Genomic DNA, 18,294 nt, shown 5'->3' on the forward strand with positions numbered 1-18,294 from the left:
GAGCGTGGCGCTGGACCCATCAATGTGACGGCAAATCCCATGGAGGCGGCTGCGGTCTGCAAGCAGCCACGCGCCACCATCGTTGTGCAGCAGGTACGTACATACATTATAGCTGTAAAATATACCCCCCGCATAACTGTAGAACCGTAATCGTGTGAGTGCAAAGCGGAGAACTCTCTTTTGTTTTCCATCTTCGTTTTGTCTGTTTGCCGCTCTCTCTCTGCTCAAAGTTGCGTGCACTCGCTCTCTCGATTTCACTGTTCGCTTTTGCTCTCTCTCCGAATATATCTATCTGCTATCTCTCTCTCACTCTGGCCGATGTTCACAGCTCATAAAACGATGCGCAGGCGGCGATCGATTCAGTAAAGCAAAGCAACGGTAAAGCAAAGCATCGTCTCTGGCATAACGTAAACGCAAAAAGCTTTTCGAACGCAACGCGCAGTATCAATTACATATCGTGTTTTTACAGTTATTAAATCTCCTCTGCTCAATTAATCTTCTTGCAATCTGTTCGCTATGTAAACGCGTTGTGCATACAGCAAAACAATATCGAAACGCCGTTAATTTATACACCTACACACACAAACAAGTAGAGTCGATTGCCGGTTCGCACGTTCTGCAATAGAATTCCCATCAAAGTGTTCACAGTGAATCATGGCGCCCTTCTACAAGCGCATCTGCCGCAGCCTGTCGAAGCGCTGCAAGGAGGTAACTACATAAACCCATAAAACCCATAGAGACCCAATCGTAAATCCCCGTCGGGGTTCGGGGGGGATGGGCAACCAGGTTGATTGATTTTGCTAATGAGTTAACAACGAGCCAGGACTAGAGCTCTGGTGCAGCGAGAGAGATAAGATAGCAGCCTCGATCCTGTCAAAACAACAACAACAACAGTCCCTGCGTTGCAGATTTATCGTCTGCCTACCCCACGCAGCTCTGACGTCAATTTGACAATCAATTTGTGCTTCGCTTGGGCCTGAGATAGGAGCCACACACACGAAAATTGATTAACCCAGAGATTTATGCACGTAAATGTTGGGCTGGGGTGGGGGGTTTATTATTATTATTATTATTTCATAATTTCCACTTGGATTGAAATATAATAAGAACGAGCTGGCCCACAATGGGCTATGACTAATTTAAATGCTGCAAGTGACAGGCAAAGAACAACTCTATTTGCATATGTACAAATATATGTATTTATGTATGTATTAATGTATGCATGGCTACGCGTATTGTCTGTTCATCTCGTGCACGGCAGATGACAGCTGTCACAATAAACTACGGAGCGGGAACGAAATGGGAAGGGAACGAAGAGCCGCTGGCACAGACACAGTTGCCCAGTAGTCTATAGAGTCCAGCACAGCTATCGACTGCCAGCTCACAGGTTGTTTTCACTTTATTTATTTACTTGTTTAAATCGCATCATAAAAACATAAAAAGCAAAGGCCGCCAGCGGCAAAGGGGGTAGGGGAGAAAGAGAACTTGTCATAGAGGCAGACCAAGGCAGATGCTGTGCATAAATATAGATATAGATATTTAACGATTTCATTGTAATCCTCAGTGAGTTAGCAACATTGTTCTGAGAACTTTTGTCCATGTACTTGCAGTACACAAAATGATGCATAAAGGGCAGAGGCAGAGGGAATCAACTGGGCCATGAACAGATACTGAAAGATTATAGATGTTCTGTGCGAAAGCATTTCCTGGTGCACACTCGCATTTAACGTATATAAAAACAGATCAGAGAGAGTGAGGGATTGAGAATTATAGCGACTGAAACAAATGAGTATTCCCCTCCAATGAATATTCCAATGTGAAGGCAACTTCCTGCCCTTCGATTTAGGTGTAAACTGTAATTGTTTCTGCCCTCCCTCCCCCATTCGGATCGATAGTCCCCAGAAGACTTCTTCTACATAAATTGCCGCGCCAACGCCATCAATCTTGTGTGTGTGTGTGTGTGCCACCTCCGGAATCAGTTTTACCTTCAAACCGGCACTGGCGGGTCTTTGGCGAATTATTAGCAGGCACGCACCTTAGCCAGGCACCTTCGTTAGAGTGCAGCGCGGCAGACCCATCCTCCCTGGCATACTCCTCCTTCCATTTCCATTCACCTTCAAAGTAAACATTCGCCAGGCTTTCAGTTCTAGTTCCATTGTTGGGTTCAGCTGTTTCCTATTGATTTTACATTGAGTGGTCAGAGAGAGAGCGGCAGGCAGGCTTCCTTGTGTGGGAATGTAAATGAAAATAGAAGTGCCGCAGCCGTTGCATTTTGTGTGGGCCTTGCAACTGTTGCAAAACATGTTTTGCCTCGCTTTGGCGTGTCCTTGTTGCGAGCTCAAGTTTCCCCACCTGCCCATGAGTTTTTCGAACGGAAACTGAAGCGCTTTTCCATACAGATTCGCGCCACTAATTACCCATAACTTGTGGCATCGATTTCTGTTAGATTTTCATTTAGATTTTCCTTTGATATTTCTCAACCTTCAAAGGTCAATACTTTGCGCGTTTTTTGCCGCTGCCTCGGCCATTGACTTAGAACCGCAGCATTGTTAAATGATAAATGGCCAAATCGGTTATTGACTCTCTGCGTGGACTCTCGGCACGGCACTGTCAGGGTCAGCCGCACCCAACAGCTAATTATAAAGCAGCAAAAAATATTAGAAAGTTCAGCCACAAAGTGCAAATGTTGGGCTGTGGTCAAGGAGTCAATTAGGCAGCACCTCAACCCTTTCGCGCGCTGAATGCTGCGTATACTTAATAATGAGTGGATTGTGCCCCACAGCGCCCCACAGCGCCACACCCACACCCAAGCATGCCCCCGGGTGCTGTATACGGGGTTAATCGTCTGCTTTTGAGGGCAGTGTGTCTCTGGGCGGGCAGTCATTATCATTATCATTATTCCGGAGGCCAATTGGCTTGTAAGTGTCATTTATTGGCTGATTTATGAACACCTGAGGCCTGCGCCGGAGCTCCTTTGACGGTGGATACGAATTCATTGACCCCATTCGAGCTGTGCGAAGGCTGCTGCTGCTGCTGCATTTGCTGCACTCTCTCTCGTTGCACTCGGCCATAAATAAACCTTTTGCTATAAATAAACACAGAAGCACAAGAGTATAAATAGAGAGAGAAATATTCTAGCTATACATTGCATTGCAATGCATTGCATTGTGTGATTCTTGGTACACTTCTGGTTATTGTCCAAGTGCCAAAAATAATCATTCTCAACAAACGGAAAGCGCTCCGCGAATAGTTTTGCTCCAGGCAGGTTATTTACCTGAAACACGCAGCTCCCGAGATGTGGCCAGCCTTTGCATGCAGCTCCAGAGACATGCAGCAGGCACGTGCACGTTTCTCCAGAACTTGTACAGAAAAGAGTCCATCAATCTGCTGTATACAAAAAAATGTTTGTGTTTAATGTAAGGGAATTTTTCGGTATGCAAATTTAACCGAAAACTCTCGCCCGAAACTTTTGAGGCAAACCAAAACGCTCGACGGGCCCCCCAACAGGCTCACTTTTTTGTGGTCGCTGTTTTTTATTATTTTTAATAATCGTGTGGCATGAAAATAGCCAGTAAAAAACCTGCCCCCAGTACACGTTCCTTTAGCCGGATTTCACAGGCGATTGAACACAGAACGGCGTAAAATGGTGGAGCAAAAAAAACCTGAACCTGAGAAGTGATTTGCATGCATGGCGGTCGGCGGTCGGGCGCTCGGGCGGTCTGTGCGAGATTATTTTTAATACATATTTAGCAAAACGAAATGTATTTTTAAACGATGCAAACAATGGCCAAAACAGCCAGGGGGGAGGAGGCTTGGGGTGCGGCATTCGATCGGGTGTGAAATGAGTGCTGGCAGCAGCGCCGCTCCCGCTTCGCCTCGCTCCTGTAATATCAATTCTAATTTATGCAAACGACTCGCATAGCCAAGGCTGGTTGGAGGCTAAGGCCGCTGCTGCTGCTGCTGCTGGTTGGTTGGCTCTTCCCGTTGCATCTGGCTGGAAGGCTGTTCCAATCGATTTGATTTGATTTGCAATTTGCATTCCGCATAAACAAAGAGATAAACACTCGAAGCAGCGAATTGCATTCCAATCTACATACCTGCTGCCAAGGATTGTTGAAACATTTCCCCCATGCCACTTGGCACGTAGACCCGACCCGACCCGACCCGACCAGTCCATTCCTTTGACAATCAAATTGCTACCCCAAGAGAAAATAACACACAGAGTAGCAGAATTTGGCTACACTTAACGTGAATTGATCCGCTTATGAGTTCTCGCATTCAGCATTTTATTTGTTCAACATTTTCCTAACACCTCGGAATCGGTTTTTGCTTTTTTAATGGCCAATTCGATTGGCTGCGCGCTGCGGCGTAGTTTTTCCAGCCACAAAACAGGGAACAGAGCCGGCTAATCCCGCTCCCGGAAAAAGCAAAGCAAAAGGGAGGAGGCAGCGGCACTACTGACTGGTGGATACCCAGTGAAGGGAGACACTTTAAGTGCCAATCTTTTATGGGAACATTTGGTCAATGTTCCTCCACAGCTTCCATGAAGTCTTTTCCCCATAAATTTGGAACTTAAACGTGAACTGCATACAGCCCGAAAGCTACCCTAGAACTTGTGTTCGTTTTTGTGTATTTCTTACCACTCTTCCCTCTTCCACTCTTGTGGCTATTTTGCTGCGTGTGGCAACTCCTTTCATGTGCCACCAAGCGTTGCAATCTGCTGCTAAGAATACCCAAACAGAAACAGAAATAAAAAGAGAGAAACAGCAACAGCAACGAAACGCACTCGACGATGCACGAAAAAAAGAAACTATTTTCGGTGCTTGTGTAATGGGAAAAATGGGAAATGGCAGGAGGAAAAAAAGAGCAACGTCATCAGCAGCAGCATGACCGAAGCAATATTACTCATACGACGCGTGTAACGTGGGGGGGGAAATCGAAGAGTGTGGCAGGGAACAGCAGCCCACACTCTGCCGCTGATGTCGTCATCAGTGAAAGTGTCGTCTGCCGCCTCAGCATCGAGCAGATTTAAACGAAAACTTTTCTTTCCCCTCGATGGCACTTAAAATATTTATTTCGCGTTGGGTTTTCCACGCTCTTTCCTTCCGCTCTCCTCTCCACATACTGGCATTATTAATTAGCGTTTGCGGGCAAAGTTTTTGCCAGACTCTGTCAGGCCTGCCAATAAAATATACAAATTAATTTCAGCATTTTCGGAGCAGGTCTGTGGGCTGTACACAAAAGGTGGAACAGGCAGCCGGTAGCCGTGTATTTTTCCCTCCCAGTCTCGCTGTAATTTATGGTCAAAGTTTTTGCCTGGCCGTGTGAATTTCTTGATAATTTAACCTGGCTGAAATTTATACGTTTGCGGCCATAAATGATTACCCAAAGACAGACAGCCACACTCACATTGAAAGGCACACTTGGCGCGCAATTTATTGGAGCAGAAGAACATTAGCTGGAGCGCCAGCAGCAGCTCATTAAGTGTGCCCTGTATTAGCCCTCATTAGAGCTCAAAGTGGAATGAAGTGGAGAGACCTTGCCGAGCGGTTTATTGGGTTGGAATCGGGGAGCTTACCTCGACACGAATTGGTGAAAAAAACTGTGCAAATTTGCAACTGCAGACACGCAATGCAGCTGGCAGGAGCAGCGCCCGTTCAAGGTGTGTGATAAAGAATAACTTTTGTTGCAAATCAGTAAACGAGTCAGCCCTTGAGGGTGGGTGCCTTGAGCCTTGGTTGCCTTGTAACGGAAGTTCGTAAGCCGATAGGAGCCACTCAATGGGAGTCGCCCGACCATGAGTACTTTGAAGGGAATGAAACTTTTGTACACAATTGCTGCAAGCCGCTTAACCATAGCTCCACCCCTCTCTCTCTCTCTCCCCAACAGCCTTCTCTGAGTCTGGACAGCACCGTGGAGACGCTGCTGATCAAAATGAGGGAGATTTCATCAGCGTGGAGCAGGGCAAGGAGCTGAACGCTCGCAAACGCAACTCACAGCAGCTGGCCCATGCGCCCACACACAGCCATCATCATCACAGTCATCAGCAGCAGCAGCAGCAGCAGCAGCAGAATCATCAGCAACAGAATCATCATCATCATCCGCAGCAGCACAAGCGGGATGAGAACATGCGGCAACTGCTGGATGTGACCAATACGCTCACCATTGAGGAGCTGCGCGACTTTGAAATGCGGTAAGCACCTCGATACGGAGACCCAGCAACTCCCCACAGATTACGTTCTTTTTTATGGCGCCCAGCTTGAGATTTAATTTCCGATGGCATTTGCCATTTCCCAACGCTGCTGCAGGAGGGTCATTTCGGAGCAAAGCAATCAAAAAAGTTTTCGTACGACACAAAAGGCAAACTCTTTGGGCAACTCTTTGCTCTTTTATGGCCTTCACCTGTTGGCCATTTCATTCGAAAATGACATCGAAATCGCATAATCGCAGACGAAACCTGTTGACGCACGTTGCTTACATCTACATATGTGTTACATACACATCTACATGGCAGATTCCCGCATTTACATTGTAATTTTATTTTTGCGAATTGCCCACACAAACATTTCTATGGGGGCACGTGGCCCGCAGCCTCTGCTGTTGATTGTCATAGCGCGGCATACGTATTGGTGATTATTTATATAATTCCCCCCCTGCCAACAGTTATTTGTCTAGCGAGTGTTCGCCTTGTGGTCAGCTCCTAACACCAGGCAAAAACATACCAAGGGCAGTGCAGGTACAAGGACATGTGTCAGTTGCAGATAAACAGCGAATGGGCTGATCTATTTTGAAAGCAGCACAAGGACCCACCAGCAGCCATTTTATTTCCCCATTTAATCTCCGCTTTTTTCCTCCTTTTTCCAGCTATGGCTCACCCCATCACAGCCGCTCGCAGTCGGTAAAAATGCCCGGCAGTCGCGCCTCCGGCAGGCCCAATCAGCTATGTTTGCCGCAGCAAAGATCCAGGTAAGCAGCGGCAAGAGAGAGAGCCGCAACCAGACCTCTGTTAACCCTTCTCCTCCTCCCTGCAGAGTGGCATCCATGCCCAACACTGGTGTCGAAGAGGAGTACTATCGCCTGCGCCACTTTTCCATCACTGGCAAAGGTGTGGTGAATCGCGGCGATTCGCTCAAAAGTCGACGCAGCCGTTCCAACAACAGTGTGGCCAGCTCGAACTCCAGCACGGAACATTTGACCGCCCAACAGCAGCAACAGCAGCAGCAGCAGCAGTTGCAGGTGCAATTGCAGCAGCAACAATTACAGCAGCAGCAGCTGCCGGCGCCCACATCCAGCTCGGCCCGCACATCGCTGGCCTCCAGTCGTGAGAGCAGCACCTCCAATCCGGGCAATGGGCCATACAGGTGAGTGTCTGTTACGGAAGGGCATGCCTGCAGGTGTCTAAAGCATTTCCTTTTGTTTCTGTTTCGCAGGGTACTCATGCTGGGTGGCCCAGCCGTCGGCAAAAGTTCGCTGGTCTCGCAGTTCATGACATCGGAGTATTTGCATGCCTACGACACAAGCATCGGTGAGTGGCGTCAATTGGCATTTGGTCCCACAATTATAGCCCATAGCGACACTGCATTGTCCCCTGAATCACCCCGCTGTGACTGTCCATCCATCTAACTGTTTGTCTGTCTGTGCGTGCTCCGTAAACCCTTAAGCCCGGAGGGAGTTTCCCCTTGTTATTCATTCGCTGTCATGGCTCCTGTTATTGGTTCTGTTACTGCTTCTGTTATTGTTTCTGTTACTGTTGTTGTTACTGTTCCGGCTCCAGCTTCTGTTACTGCTTCTGTTACAGCTTCTGTTACTGTTCCTATTTCTGTTAATGCTTCTGTTACTGTTCCCGCTGCTGTTCCCTGCTTCTGTTTGCCCAACCCTTTCACCTTTTTCAGTTTAATTTACTATTTATTTCGTTTCTGTGTTGTCCCGTAGCTATTTTGGTTTCTGCATTTGAAAATATTCCCTCAAAACGTTTCCGTTTTGTTGCCAAACAAAGCTGCAATGAAAATAAATGCTCCTCAGTTCTGGAAATTTTTGCCAAATAACAAAAATATAAAGTGGGTGGAAACGTTTTCCAGCGAGTGTGGGAAAATGCCAATAAACAATTTCATTGGCAGACAAAAAAGAACAGCAATGAATAGAAGACAAGAGAAAAAGAAATAAATAAAAGGAAAAAGAGAAAAAGAAACATTAGAGACAAAATCAATAAAAACATAAAAACTGACAAAGCGAAATGGAAAATTTAATAAACGAAAATGTGCATATGCATTGGCCTTTGACCTGCCGCTACCTCACCCTCTACCGCTTATTGTTTGTCGTTTGCCAAAAAATAAAGAAAACGAGAAGGGACGTGTGAGACGCTTCTTACTGAAAATTAATTTCTTCATTGTGGCTATAATAATGATCCAATCGGATCCCAATTTGGTGATCTGATAGATATGGTTTTCTGTTATCTTCAAAATTGTAGATTTGGGAGGTTTTCGCCCTTTTGCGGGGGCGGGGCTCATTTTTGAAATACACTGGTTTCAGTGTGAGCACACAGCAGTCTGGTGCTGAGAACTAGCCGACAAACAAGACGGACAAACGGACGGACGGACGGACGGACGGACGGACGGACAGACGGACAGACAGACATGGCTCAATCGACTCGGCTATTGATGCTGATCAAGAATATATATACTTTATGGGGTCGGAAACGTTTCCTTCTGTGCGTTACATACAACCGTTATCCGCACAAATACAATATACCCTATTTACTCTTCGAGTACCGGGTATAAAAAAGAATGCAAAAATCTTTATTTTTTTGATATTATTTTCGCGGCATTGAAAACCGAATGCTTGATGGCAATAATAGTTAAAGCCCCACACCGATTTGCTGTCATATGTATTATGTATTATGTATGTATGTATCATGTCTCATGTATGTATTGTATATGTATGTCTGGTTATAAAGCAATGATCATTTCTGCTCTGTTTCTCTCCATTTCGTATCCAATTTGATGTCTCATTCTAAATTCGATATTCTCTGTAACCAAAAATCAAACAAACCCTACAAAACTCGAACAACAACAACAACAACAACTATAATAACAACAACAACAACAACAACTATAACAACTCTGTACATAAAACCGATTAAAGATCTAGGCAACTGTGATATACGCATTCATATTGACAAAGCCGCCGACGGTAAAAGCAGATTAAATAATCCAATTCTATTCCATTCTATTAATAATAATAGCAATAATAATCATGTTAATAGTACTATCTACTCTTTAATATATCTACAATTTATTCAAAATATTCTCTCTATGCTTAACAAATGCTCCAAAAAACAAAAACTTTCCCCCTGCATTTGCCCTGCCTTAGATTTGATTTTTCCCGCCCGCTAATTGAGTTCGATTTAGCCTACTGCCCGCCCACCAGCCACGCCCTAGGAATTAGGCACACACACGCACACGCACAAGCACACACACACACAGAAATACTTATTAATACACTCCGCCAGTTAGTTGGTTGGCTTTTCCGTGGGCGCTTTTCCAATTGTTTGTCAAATGATTGCGCTTTGCGGCCGGGCCGGGCCTGGCCTTTTGTTTGGCCTGTGATTTATGGCCGAGGCATTGAAATGATTTTGCATAACGCAGTTCCAACTAAGCACTAATTAAGTATGGGGTCAATGGGTGGTGTGTTTTGGTCTTGCCTTTGGGTTGGGTCTCTAAATAAATGTACGTGCCAGGCCATGCATTTTCCCAGGCTTCATAATTCTTGTTTAATGAATAAACACGGCGCTAAAACAGACATAATGTGACATGAATAATATTAAAAACTATAATAATAATAGTGGGAAGCAGCACTCACACAGCGACACCCACACACACACGCACACGTTCTCTTTGCTGCCGCATCGCATTGCATTTTGGGTTGGGCAATAAACATAGCATACTTTTTGGGGCAATCATTTTATATTTTTATATTTATTTTCGTTGGCATGCACAGCGCTAGCAGCATCTGTAACTGCATTTTATTCCCTTTATTATTGCACTCTCTATCCACACTAGCTATGCCGCCTGCACCAATTCATAATCATAGCTTGAAAATGATTTCCATCAAAAGCTGGCGCGTGTTTTGCATTAAAATTAATTCGTTTAACTATTTATTTTGTATTTTTGGCACACATGTAGATGATGAATCTGGTGAGAAGGCCGTTTCAGTATTACTCAGTGGCGAGGAATCGGAATTGATATTCATTGACCATGGCTACACCGAAATGACTGTGAGTACTCAACCCTTTGCCTTGAACACACACTCTCCCTGCTGCTCCACCCAGCAGTGTCCACTCTATTCGTGACATTTCATAATGTCATTAACATGCACAGGCCATAGAGCAACACTCGCACACAGCAGAGGCATCCTCCTGCTGTTAAAGCTTTTAACTCAACCTCACTCAATGTCATTTTCTGGTTGTCATCTCGTTTCACAGCCGGATGAGTGCTTGACCAACTATGATCCTCATGGCTACTGCGTCATTTATTCGGCGGCAGACCGTAGCAGCTTCACCGTTGCCGAACAGGTGCTCCAGGTGCTCTGGACCAATCAGAACATTGCGCAAAAGGCAGTCATTTTGGTGTCAAATAAGTCGGACCTCGCCAGGAGTCGTCTGGTCACATCTGAAGGTAAGTCGCAGAGATTTATGTCTCCCTTTCTCTCTGTTCATTAACACTTGAAAGTGCGCTCGATTGGGTTTCTGTTTAAAAATAGATATTGAATGTAGTCAGTGGTGAGGGTGAGGGTCCTTCGATATGCGCGAGAGCGGACTGCTGGGGGACAGTGGAGCTTTAAAGTTTGCCCACGCGGAAGTCAACAGGCAGCGTTTTAAGTGAGGCAAATGTCTCGCCTCCTCGCTTAAAGGTCGCTCCGCCGCGTTGTGTGCGGCTCAAGTACTTGACTTTTATATCGGATTCCCCAAAGAGCTTTCCCAACCCCCCCTGGCAAAGGTAACGCTGGCTCGGCGCTCTCTTTCATCTAAGTAATTCAATATTTTCTGTTAAATTAGATTTGTTATTATGAAAATGGTTCGGGGAGTTGCGCGTCCAGGAAGGGGTTCACCGAGGCTAATGGCGGAGAAATTGTTTCAGCGCAAAATTGATTACATTTTGTGTCCCGCGTGGCATGTGTTTGGGGATACTTCGGGTACTCCACTTAAGGCACATAAGCCTATTGTTGTACCCCCGCAGCACCCAAGTGGCTGCGGGGTTTGAGCAACTAATGCGGCGCCCTAATTTCATAAAATATTTATAGAATTTTGTATATGCCCCAGGCGTCACGCTGTGTACAGGAATGTCTGCATAAAAGTTATTTTCATAAATCCTATACATTGTCACAAATGATTGGAAAAATGATATGTGCAGGGGGGGGGACAGGGAGTGGCTGCAGTGAGCCATATTTGATTGGCATTCCATTGGCTGTTTGAAATATTTATGCGATTTTTTGCACCTTTTTCTGGGCATATTTAATGATGTCTGCAGCAAATTTAGTGCCACTCCAATGAGTCCATTTGTGCCTCAATGTTGTTGTGCCTTTCCTTTTGTTGGCTTTTAATTAGAAAGGCAAAACAGCCGCCGAGAGTTCAGCGCTTAAATCTTTAAAGCAGTTGCCTGAGTCGAAGGGGACCGGGCAGCCCATCAAAATCTAATAAAATCTGCGCACACATACCATTATATAAATATATATGTATGTATAGGGTAAAAGTGTGTGTATATATTGAACAACTTTCGTCACATCGTTAATAAAAATTGTGAGCTTGTCATAAAATGCTCGCAGCAGCAGCAGGAGCACTCTCGCACATGAGGTACAAGCTTTGATGCTTCAGATTTTACGAGTTGTGTGTGTGCCACAGAAGGTTCCGCATTGGACACCCAGTCAGCCCGTGTTTAGATATGAAATCCGTGTCCAAGTTCCACTTTTATGACCATCAAACTCAGACTTAACTAAGCGCCAGCCATTTGATTTGATTAACTGAGTAAACTGGGGCCGCCGCCCTTGGTCATAATTTCCACGCATTTTCACTTAACTTTTCTCACTCTCTCTCTCTCTTTGCAGAGGGTAAGGCCATGGCCACCGCCTACGATTGTAAATTCATTGAAACTTCGGTGGGCATCAATCACAATGTGGACGAGCTGCTGGTGGGTTTGCTCTCCCAAATACGCCTCAAGCTGGAGAATCCCGAAAAGTCCAGGTGGGTGGCAAACGCACTTTACGCTCCATTGAACTGCCTGCTAATATTTGTGATGTTTTCTTTTGCCCTGCAGGGATCTGTTCCGTAAGCGTTCGATTAGAAAGTCCAAGCGTCGCGCCTGCTCACCGCTCAACGCTGGCTGCCTGAATGCCAACAGCCCGCTCGGACCGCTGGGCGGACCACTGAGCGAGTTGCCCGGCACACCGCCGGGAAGCTCTCAAAGCAGGTGAGTTCAGCAAACACAACAGTGTAGTGTAACGGCACTAATCTGTCTTCTGTCTCTATTCTTCCAGTCCACGTAAATATCGCGGCTCGAGAACCTCCACCAGCCTCAAAGTGAAGGGCCTGCTGGGACGCGTCTGGACCAGAGATTCCAAGTCCAAGAGCTGTGAGAATCTTCATGTGCTCTAAGCATCAAGCGTAATTCGTTACGCAACACTAAAACCGAATCCCGAGGATTTCCTATAGATTATAAGTGCAAAATTTCCTAAGTTACAGACTCGATCGCTCGATGGATGACTCATTTGTACATATATTTATCCATTTAATTTTAGTTTTTTAAACTATACTTTACTCTAGTCATTTCTACATTTAAATCCTGTATATAGTTTGATTAAATATAAAAAAAAATCTTAACTATAATTTATTATGCCTTTCGTTTTTCTGTACTTTATTTCTGTTTTTATTTCAATTGAGAGAATTTAAAACACACAACAACAAACAACCAACCAAAATCAAAAGCAATAATTTTTGTAATTTTTGAAAAGTTAAATTTAAAATTCCCATTAGGGGAGTGGCGAGGGCGCGAAATTGTACTGATTTTTTGAATGGTTTGGCAACCGTTTGCCGAATGGAATTTATTGTTATTAATTATATATGTATTGATGTGTGTGTATGTGTAATGGTAATTTAATTGCATTTTTAAAAATCACATAAATATGAATAATTGATTGTTATTTTGAAGCAAAAAAAACTCTAGATGTAAACGAACCCCAATGAACATTTACTACACATTGTGCAATTTTTGCTTACATTAGGAATTAGGAATTTGTTATCCAACTAAACAAAATATTTTTGTTGCAGAAACCGAAACAGCAGGCCCCATCCGTGCACTGACCGCCGGCACAAGGTGAAATTGCTAACAAGGTGAAGTCTTCACCACAGAGCACTCTGTATCTCCATCCCTTCCTAGCGCTTGTCTTTTTGAGCGTGGTGAATAAGTTAGTGCGGACAGCGCCACCTTATTAGTAATTTCACCATGAGCCGGCACTCCAGGTTTCTCATAGTGTATGTATGTATGTATTGTATGTATGGATTAGTCGGGACCATTTCAAAATTAAACGAAAAAACAATTAAATAATCAAAGAAACACTAGAGAGGCACGCCACAAACACACAGCATAGAAATTAGTTTTACATGCGATTTATGCAGCAACAATTTAGAACGATGAATTTTGAGGAATTTTTAACTCTGAATGTACCCAAATTAAGCCTGTAGCAAAGACACACACCTACTTATAGAAAAAAGTCCATTAAATGTCTTATAAAAATACGAGTATTGGGGAGATGAACAAAAATCCACAAAACTATTGCAGCACAATGGAATTTAAAGGAATGATAACGTTGGTGGCTCCATCAAAAAATATCAATTGGCACGCGGCCCAAATTGTAGCGTGGACACCAGTAAAGTAGCGGTACATTGAGGAGAAAATACACATACATATACATAGGCATGTACATAATAAATGTATTTATGTACGTGCACAGACACTAAATTTAATACACAAAACAAATCTTAGAGCAAATATTTAGATGTAATTTGAATTTTTGTCCAAAAATCTGAATATATTCCCCGCTCAATGCCACACAAAAGGGTCAATTCGAGCCGTAAACTAAACCCAAATTCGAACGGTTTGTACAGTTACACATACATATGTACTTACATGGACAGAGTGCAGTGGGAGGTGTTAATGATGAAAATGAGTCGGATATGTATTCCATTTTACTCGTACCAATATTATAAATGTGTCATAAGTGTATAATAAATGTGTAAACTTTCAATTTAAACGTTAAATTGTTTTAATTCGTTGAAATTGCAGTCCAGCTACTTTACAGCACTTTAGTTCAGTGCTGACAACATACTACTAATAAAGTTCATGTAAATACCAACAGATGGCGAGCTTCCACTTGTCGTAGGTATATTCTACGGTATATTTTGGTATATTTTTGAGGGTCATGCGATATAGCTTTTTGCACGCGAAATTGTTATTATCCAATATCGCGTCAGCGATTAAATACCAAAAAAAAAAAATAATTGTTATTAAATTATTAATTCTACCATGTGCGACGTTGCAAAAGTGCAAAAGATTGCCCACTGCCTTGGCGTGGCCCCCGGCAAGGTGCAGCTGAACGAGGAGCAGGTAAAACATACGCAATTTAGTGCACGAAAGTTTTGGCAGCCATCAATTGATTTTTTATTGTGAAGGTCGTAACGCGCACAAGTGCAAAGCAGGAGGCCGTGGCGGGATTTGCCACAATTCTGGAGAGCCTGGCCAACGAATCCAAGTCGGAGACGGCGCAAAACAGCAAGGCCACGCGGGAAGTCGAGGCACAGGTGTATCAGTGGATTGAGTTCTCTGTGCTCTACGTGGCGCCCGGCTCCAAGGACAGGAATGTGGCCAAGCAGTTGCTCGCGGACTTGAACAAGCTCTTTGCCAGCAAATCCTATCTCGTGGGGCACTTCATAACACTGGCCGATCTGGCTGTCTACTATGCCATTTATGATCTTGTGGTGTGTATTTTTTTGTGCTTTTTGTGGTGCGCTTTTAGTTTAAATTTTTCGATTTTCGTTGCAGAAATCGCTGTCGCCCGTGGACAAGGAAGCGTATTTGAACCTCTCCCGCTGGTTCGATCATCTGCAGAAGCGTGACGACGTACATCAGGGTGAACCGCTGCTGAATTTTACGACCATCTACCTGCATGGCTGGGCCACGGGCACGCACATCTAAGCGTCAGGCAGTGCCGCCTCGAGTCACAATTGAGAAACTTAATTTATTTATTTCTATTGCATTTCACAACGAAGTTTTTTATATCATTTAATGCCAATGAGTAGAAGAGTTCAGCGTTGGAATATATATAAAATATCGTTAAAAGATCTCAGCTATAGCTCGTCTCGTATCGCTCCATGGCACTGGCAATTCTCCAGCATCAGTTAGCGGGCACTTCGCGTGGTGAGCTCATCGAGTTGTTCAGCTCATTGGGCTCCGTGCACTTCCACAGGCCGTAGGTCTTGCCCACCGTGGTCTGCCACAGTCGCAGGGTGCCATCCTCGGAGCCACTTGCATACAGTTCGCCATCGGGACTGAACTTCACCGCATGCACTGGTCCAAAGTGACCTTTGAATGATTCTGCCAAATAATGGGAAGATTAGCAGAATCCTTCCATGTGGACTGTCATTTCCTTACCTATTTCATTGCCTGTTATGTAATCGAATTTGTACATCTTGAAATCTTCGCCGCCGCAGACAAAGACGTGCTTGTCCGGATGCAAACTGGCCGACGCCACATTTGTCGGCACTTTTACCTCCTTGAGCTTCTTGAGGGTGTCCACCTCCCAGAAGCTAATCGACGAGCCATGGGCAATGGTCAGTATGTGATTGTCACGCGAGATCTCCAGGCTATTGGGATGGCTGTTGAACTGCAGGCGTTGCACTTCGATGCCCGTCATGCGATCCCACAGGCGCACGGTCTTGTCCTCCGCCGCCGACACGATGCACTTGTCGTCGCGGCAGAAGAGCGCACGCTTGATGGCCCCGGCATGGCCACTGTACTCCTCCGGCTTGGCCTCCGGTTGCTCCAGATTGAAGACACGCACCAGCTTCTCGTTGCTGCCCGTCACAATGTTCTCTGAGTCGGCATCGAAGGCCACACTCTTCACGATGTGCTTGTGCTGGAAACTGTGGATCTCGGCACCGCTCACCGCATTCCACACCTTGCCGGTGAAGTCGGCCGCTCCCGAGGCAGCCAGTGTTGCATTACGATTGAGTGTGGCATTCCACACGGCGCCCTTGTGCCCCTCAAAGGTGCCCACCCAGTCACCGGTGTCGCCGTGACGCAGCATCGGGCTGCCATCTGCAAGAACAATCCAGAATTCTCAGTTGCGCCATAACAAGTGTAATAAATTGATAAATAAATTGTAAGTGTGAGCGGCGGAAGCCACCTTGACTCAATGACTACGCCACACCATCCCAATGCCAACGACCTGACACGGCGGCAGCGGCGGCAATCGAAACGGAATCGGAATCATGCAAGCCAGCAGCCAGCCAGCCAGGCAGGCAGCTCCCAAGTTCACAACATTCTCGATGTGCAGCTGCCGCTTGCAGTTTACAGGCAGGGACACAGATCGTTAGTTCAATCAAAGCAACATTTTCATATTAGAATGTAAACGGTTATCAGTTAATTGTATATTTAATGATGTTGGGGAAATGGAAGTGGTTGCCTGTGGTGCGGTGAGGTATATGAGAATAGCGAGGAAGTTTGCTGAAACAAGGGGAATTTACTTAGAAGGTAAGGTTATCCGCTAAGTGGAGGACCAATAACTTATTCACCACACACAAACCAACAAGCGCTAGAAATGGATGGAGATGGAGAGTGCTTTGTGGTGAAAACGTCACCTTGCAAGTAAATTCACCTTGTGCTGGCATATTCCAGCAGGAAATGGATGCATTCCCATTTCTTATAAGGAAATCCATCTAACGCTTCCCGTTTTAAAGGGTATACAGCATTCCATATACATATGGAAGTCTCTTTCTCTCTCTCACTCTCTTGACAGCAGCATCGCGGCAGCAGCAGCGCTCACAATGTAAATATAGAAGTTTCAAGGTGCTTCCTGTACGCACAAAACGGGCAAAGTTTTTTTGTTTTGAAAAGTTGTTAAACAAGCGGGGAAGCCTGTACGTTAAATGGCGATAAAGCGCAAAACAAAAATTAACTTGAACTTGGAATGGAAATGATTTGCTTTGATTCCGCATAAATGCAAGCACTCACACCATGACAGGACAGACAGCAGACAGGCAGACAGAGAGAGAGACAGAGACATCTCAAGGCAAAGAATGCAAAATATATTGCAAGCGAGAAGTGTATGTGGCTGTGTTTGTGTGGGAAAAGGGTTCGTTCGTACGCAGCAAACAGGTTTCGCCTCATTAATAAGTGATTCAACATTTGGGTCAAGGTTTCAGCCAGGCTAGACAGAGAGCCTCAATCAGGCCTAAACACAAGTACGCACAGACATTCATACATTATGTTTGTTTTGTTTGTTAATTTGCTGATGCTGCATCTTTCGTCGATTGGCAGGCTATAAATAACACACAAGGACAGTTTATCGCATGGGAACTTTTGTGTGCGCATCGTTTTTTACCTTTGCAAGCGGAGATGAGAAAGTATCCGCTGTCGCAGATGCCGCTAAAGTCCAAATGCACCACTGGACGCGTATGTCCGCTGCAGGTCAGCGGTATTTGTCGCAAGTTATTGGCAGCCATTTGTTAAATTAAATTGCGTTTCGTTTCGTTGTAATAATACTCTTCGTTTTACTTTCTAACACTTGTGGGGGTGTGCCGTGGGTTTATTGTCTAATGAGAATTGTTATAAAAAACTTGGCTATTCGTGGGTGTTGGTTTAGTGGCCTTTTTGTACTCCGGGTTGCTGCTAATTTAATATTTTTCACTGTCTACTCATGCTTTCGATTCAATTTACAATATGCATGTCCTTGGCGGGCTGCTCAGCGCTGGCTGATGTTGCTCGTGCGGTGTCGCGTCACTAACGGATGTTGTGCACTTTTGCTTTAGACAAATGTATTTACAATTTTTTATCAACAATAGGGGAGAAAATTACGCGACACGACGATGTTGTCGATTGGGCAGCCGATAACCGATAACCGCGATGGGGATTGCAGTCGTGCCAGAGGTGAACGATATTTGTGACTAAATTTAATTAAAAGTTATATTAAATGCTGTGTAATTGACAAACATGTATATCATAAACTCTATTAAAGAGTGTGCTTATT

At 44.8% G+C, this 18,294-nt stretch overlaps 3 protein-coding genes across 3 annotated transcripts; 2 read left to right on the forward strand and 1 right to left on the reverse strand.

Moving 5' to 3' along the window:
• Positions 1–391: 391 nt before the first annotated feature.
• Positions 392–12,875, forward strand: LOC117890385 (auxin response factor 19-like). Its single transcript, XM_034795186.1, is given in 11 exon segments — positions 392–708; positions 5,890–5,929; positions 5,932–6,193; positions 6,865–6,966; positions 7,032–7,361; positions 7,431–7,525; positions 10,182–10,273; positions 10,481–10,673; positions 12,100–12,235; positions 12,309–12,461; positions 12,529–12,875. Coding segments are annotated over 11 exon segments (1,575 nt in total). The 5' UTR covers positions 392–654; the 3' UTR covers positions 12,647–12,875.
• A 1,624-nt stretch (positions 12,876–14,499) lies between these two features.
• On the forward strand, positions 14,500–15,381 carry LOC117889980 (eukaryotic translation elongation factor 1 epsilon-1). Its single transcript, XM_034794561.1, has 3 exons — positions 14,500–14,654; positions 14,720–15,025; positions 15,090–15,381. The coding sequence occupies exons 1-3, from the start codon at positions 14,574–14,576 to the stop codon at positions 15,240–15,242; spliced, it is 540 nt and encodes a 179-aa protein (XP_034650452.1). The 5' UTR covers positions 14,500–14,573; the 3' UTR covers positions 15,243–15,381.
• Positions 15,313–18,156, reverse strand: LOC117889978 (serine-threonine kinase receptor-associated protein). Its single transcript, XM_034794559.1, has 3 exons — positions 17,650–18,156; positions 15,699–16,364; positions 15,313–15,641 (listed from the first exon to the last, which is right to left on the reverse strand). The coding sequence occupies exons 1-3, from the start codon at positions 17,768–17,770 to the stop codon at positions 15,442–15,444; spliced, it is 987 nt and encodes a 328-aa protein (XP_034650450.1). The 5' UTR covers positions 17,771–18,156; the 3' UTR covers positions 15,313–15,441.
• Between the last annotated feature and the right edge of the window lie 138 nt (positions 18,157–18,294).

Source organism: Drosophila subobscura, chromosome E (assembly GCF_008121235.1).
Source record: "Drosophila subobscura isolate 14011-0131.10 chromosome E, UCBerk_Dsub_1.0, whole genome shotgun sequence".
NCBI classification, from domain to species: Eukaryota; Metazoa; Arthropoda; class Insecta; order Diptera; family Drosophilidae; genus Drosophila; species Drosophila subobscura.

Bases quoted from the DNA above. Each gene is read 5' to 3' on its own strand.
- LOC117889980 (XM_034794561.1), top strand. From the start codon at position 14,574: ATGTGCGACGTTGCAAAAGTGCAAAAGATTGCCCACTGCCTTGGCGTG. The intron at 14,655-14,719 runs GTAAAACATACG...TTTATTGTGAAG, and splicing joins TGCAGCTGAACGAGGAGCAG to GTCGTAACGCGCACAAGTGC. The intron at 15,026-15,089 runs GTGTGTATTTTT...TTTTCGTTGCAG, and splicing joins ATGCCATTTATGATCTTGTG to AAATCGCTGTCGCCCGTGGA.
- LOC117889978 (XM_034794559.1), bottom strand. From the start codon at position 17,770: ATGGCTGCCAATAACTTGCGACAAATACCGCTGACCTGCAGCGGACAT. The intron at 16,365-17,649 runs GTAAAAAACGAT...TTGTTCTTGCAG, and splicing joins TCTCATCTCCGCTTGCAAAG to ATGGCAGCCCGATGCTGCGT. The intron at 15,642-15,698 runs GTAAGGAAATGA...ATTATTTGGCAG, and splicing joins CATAACAGGCAATGAAATAG to AATCATTCAAAGGTCACTTT.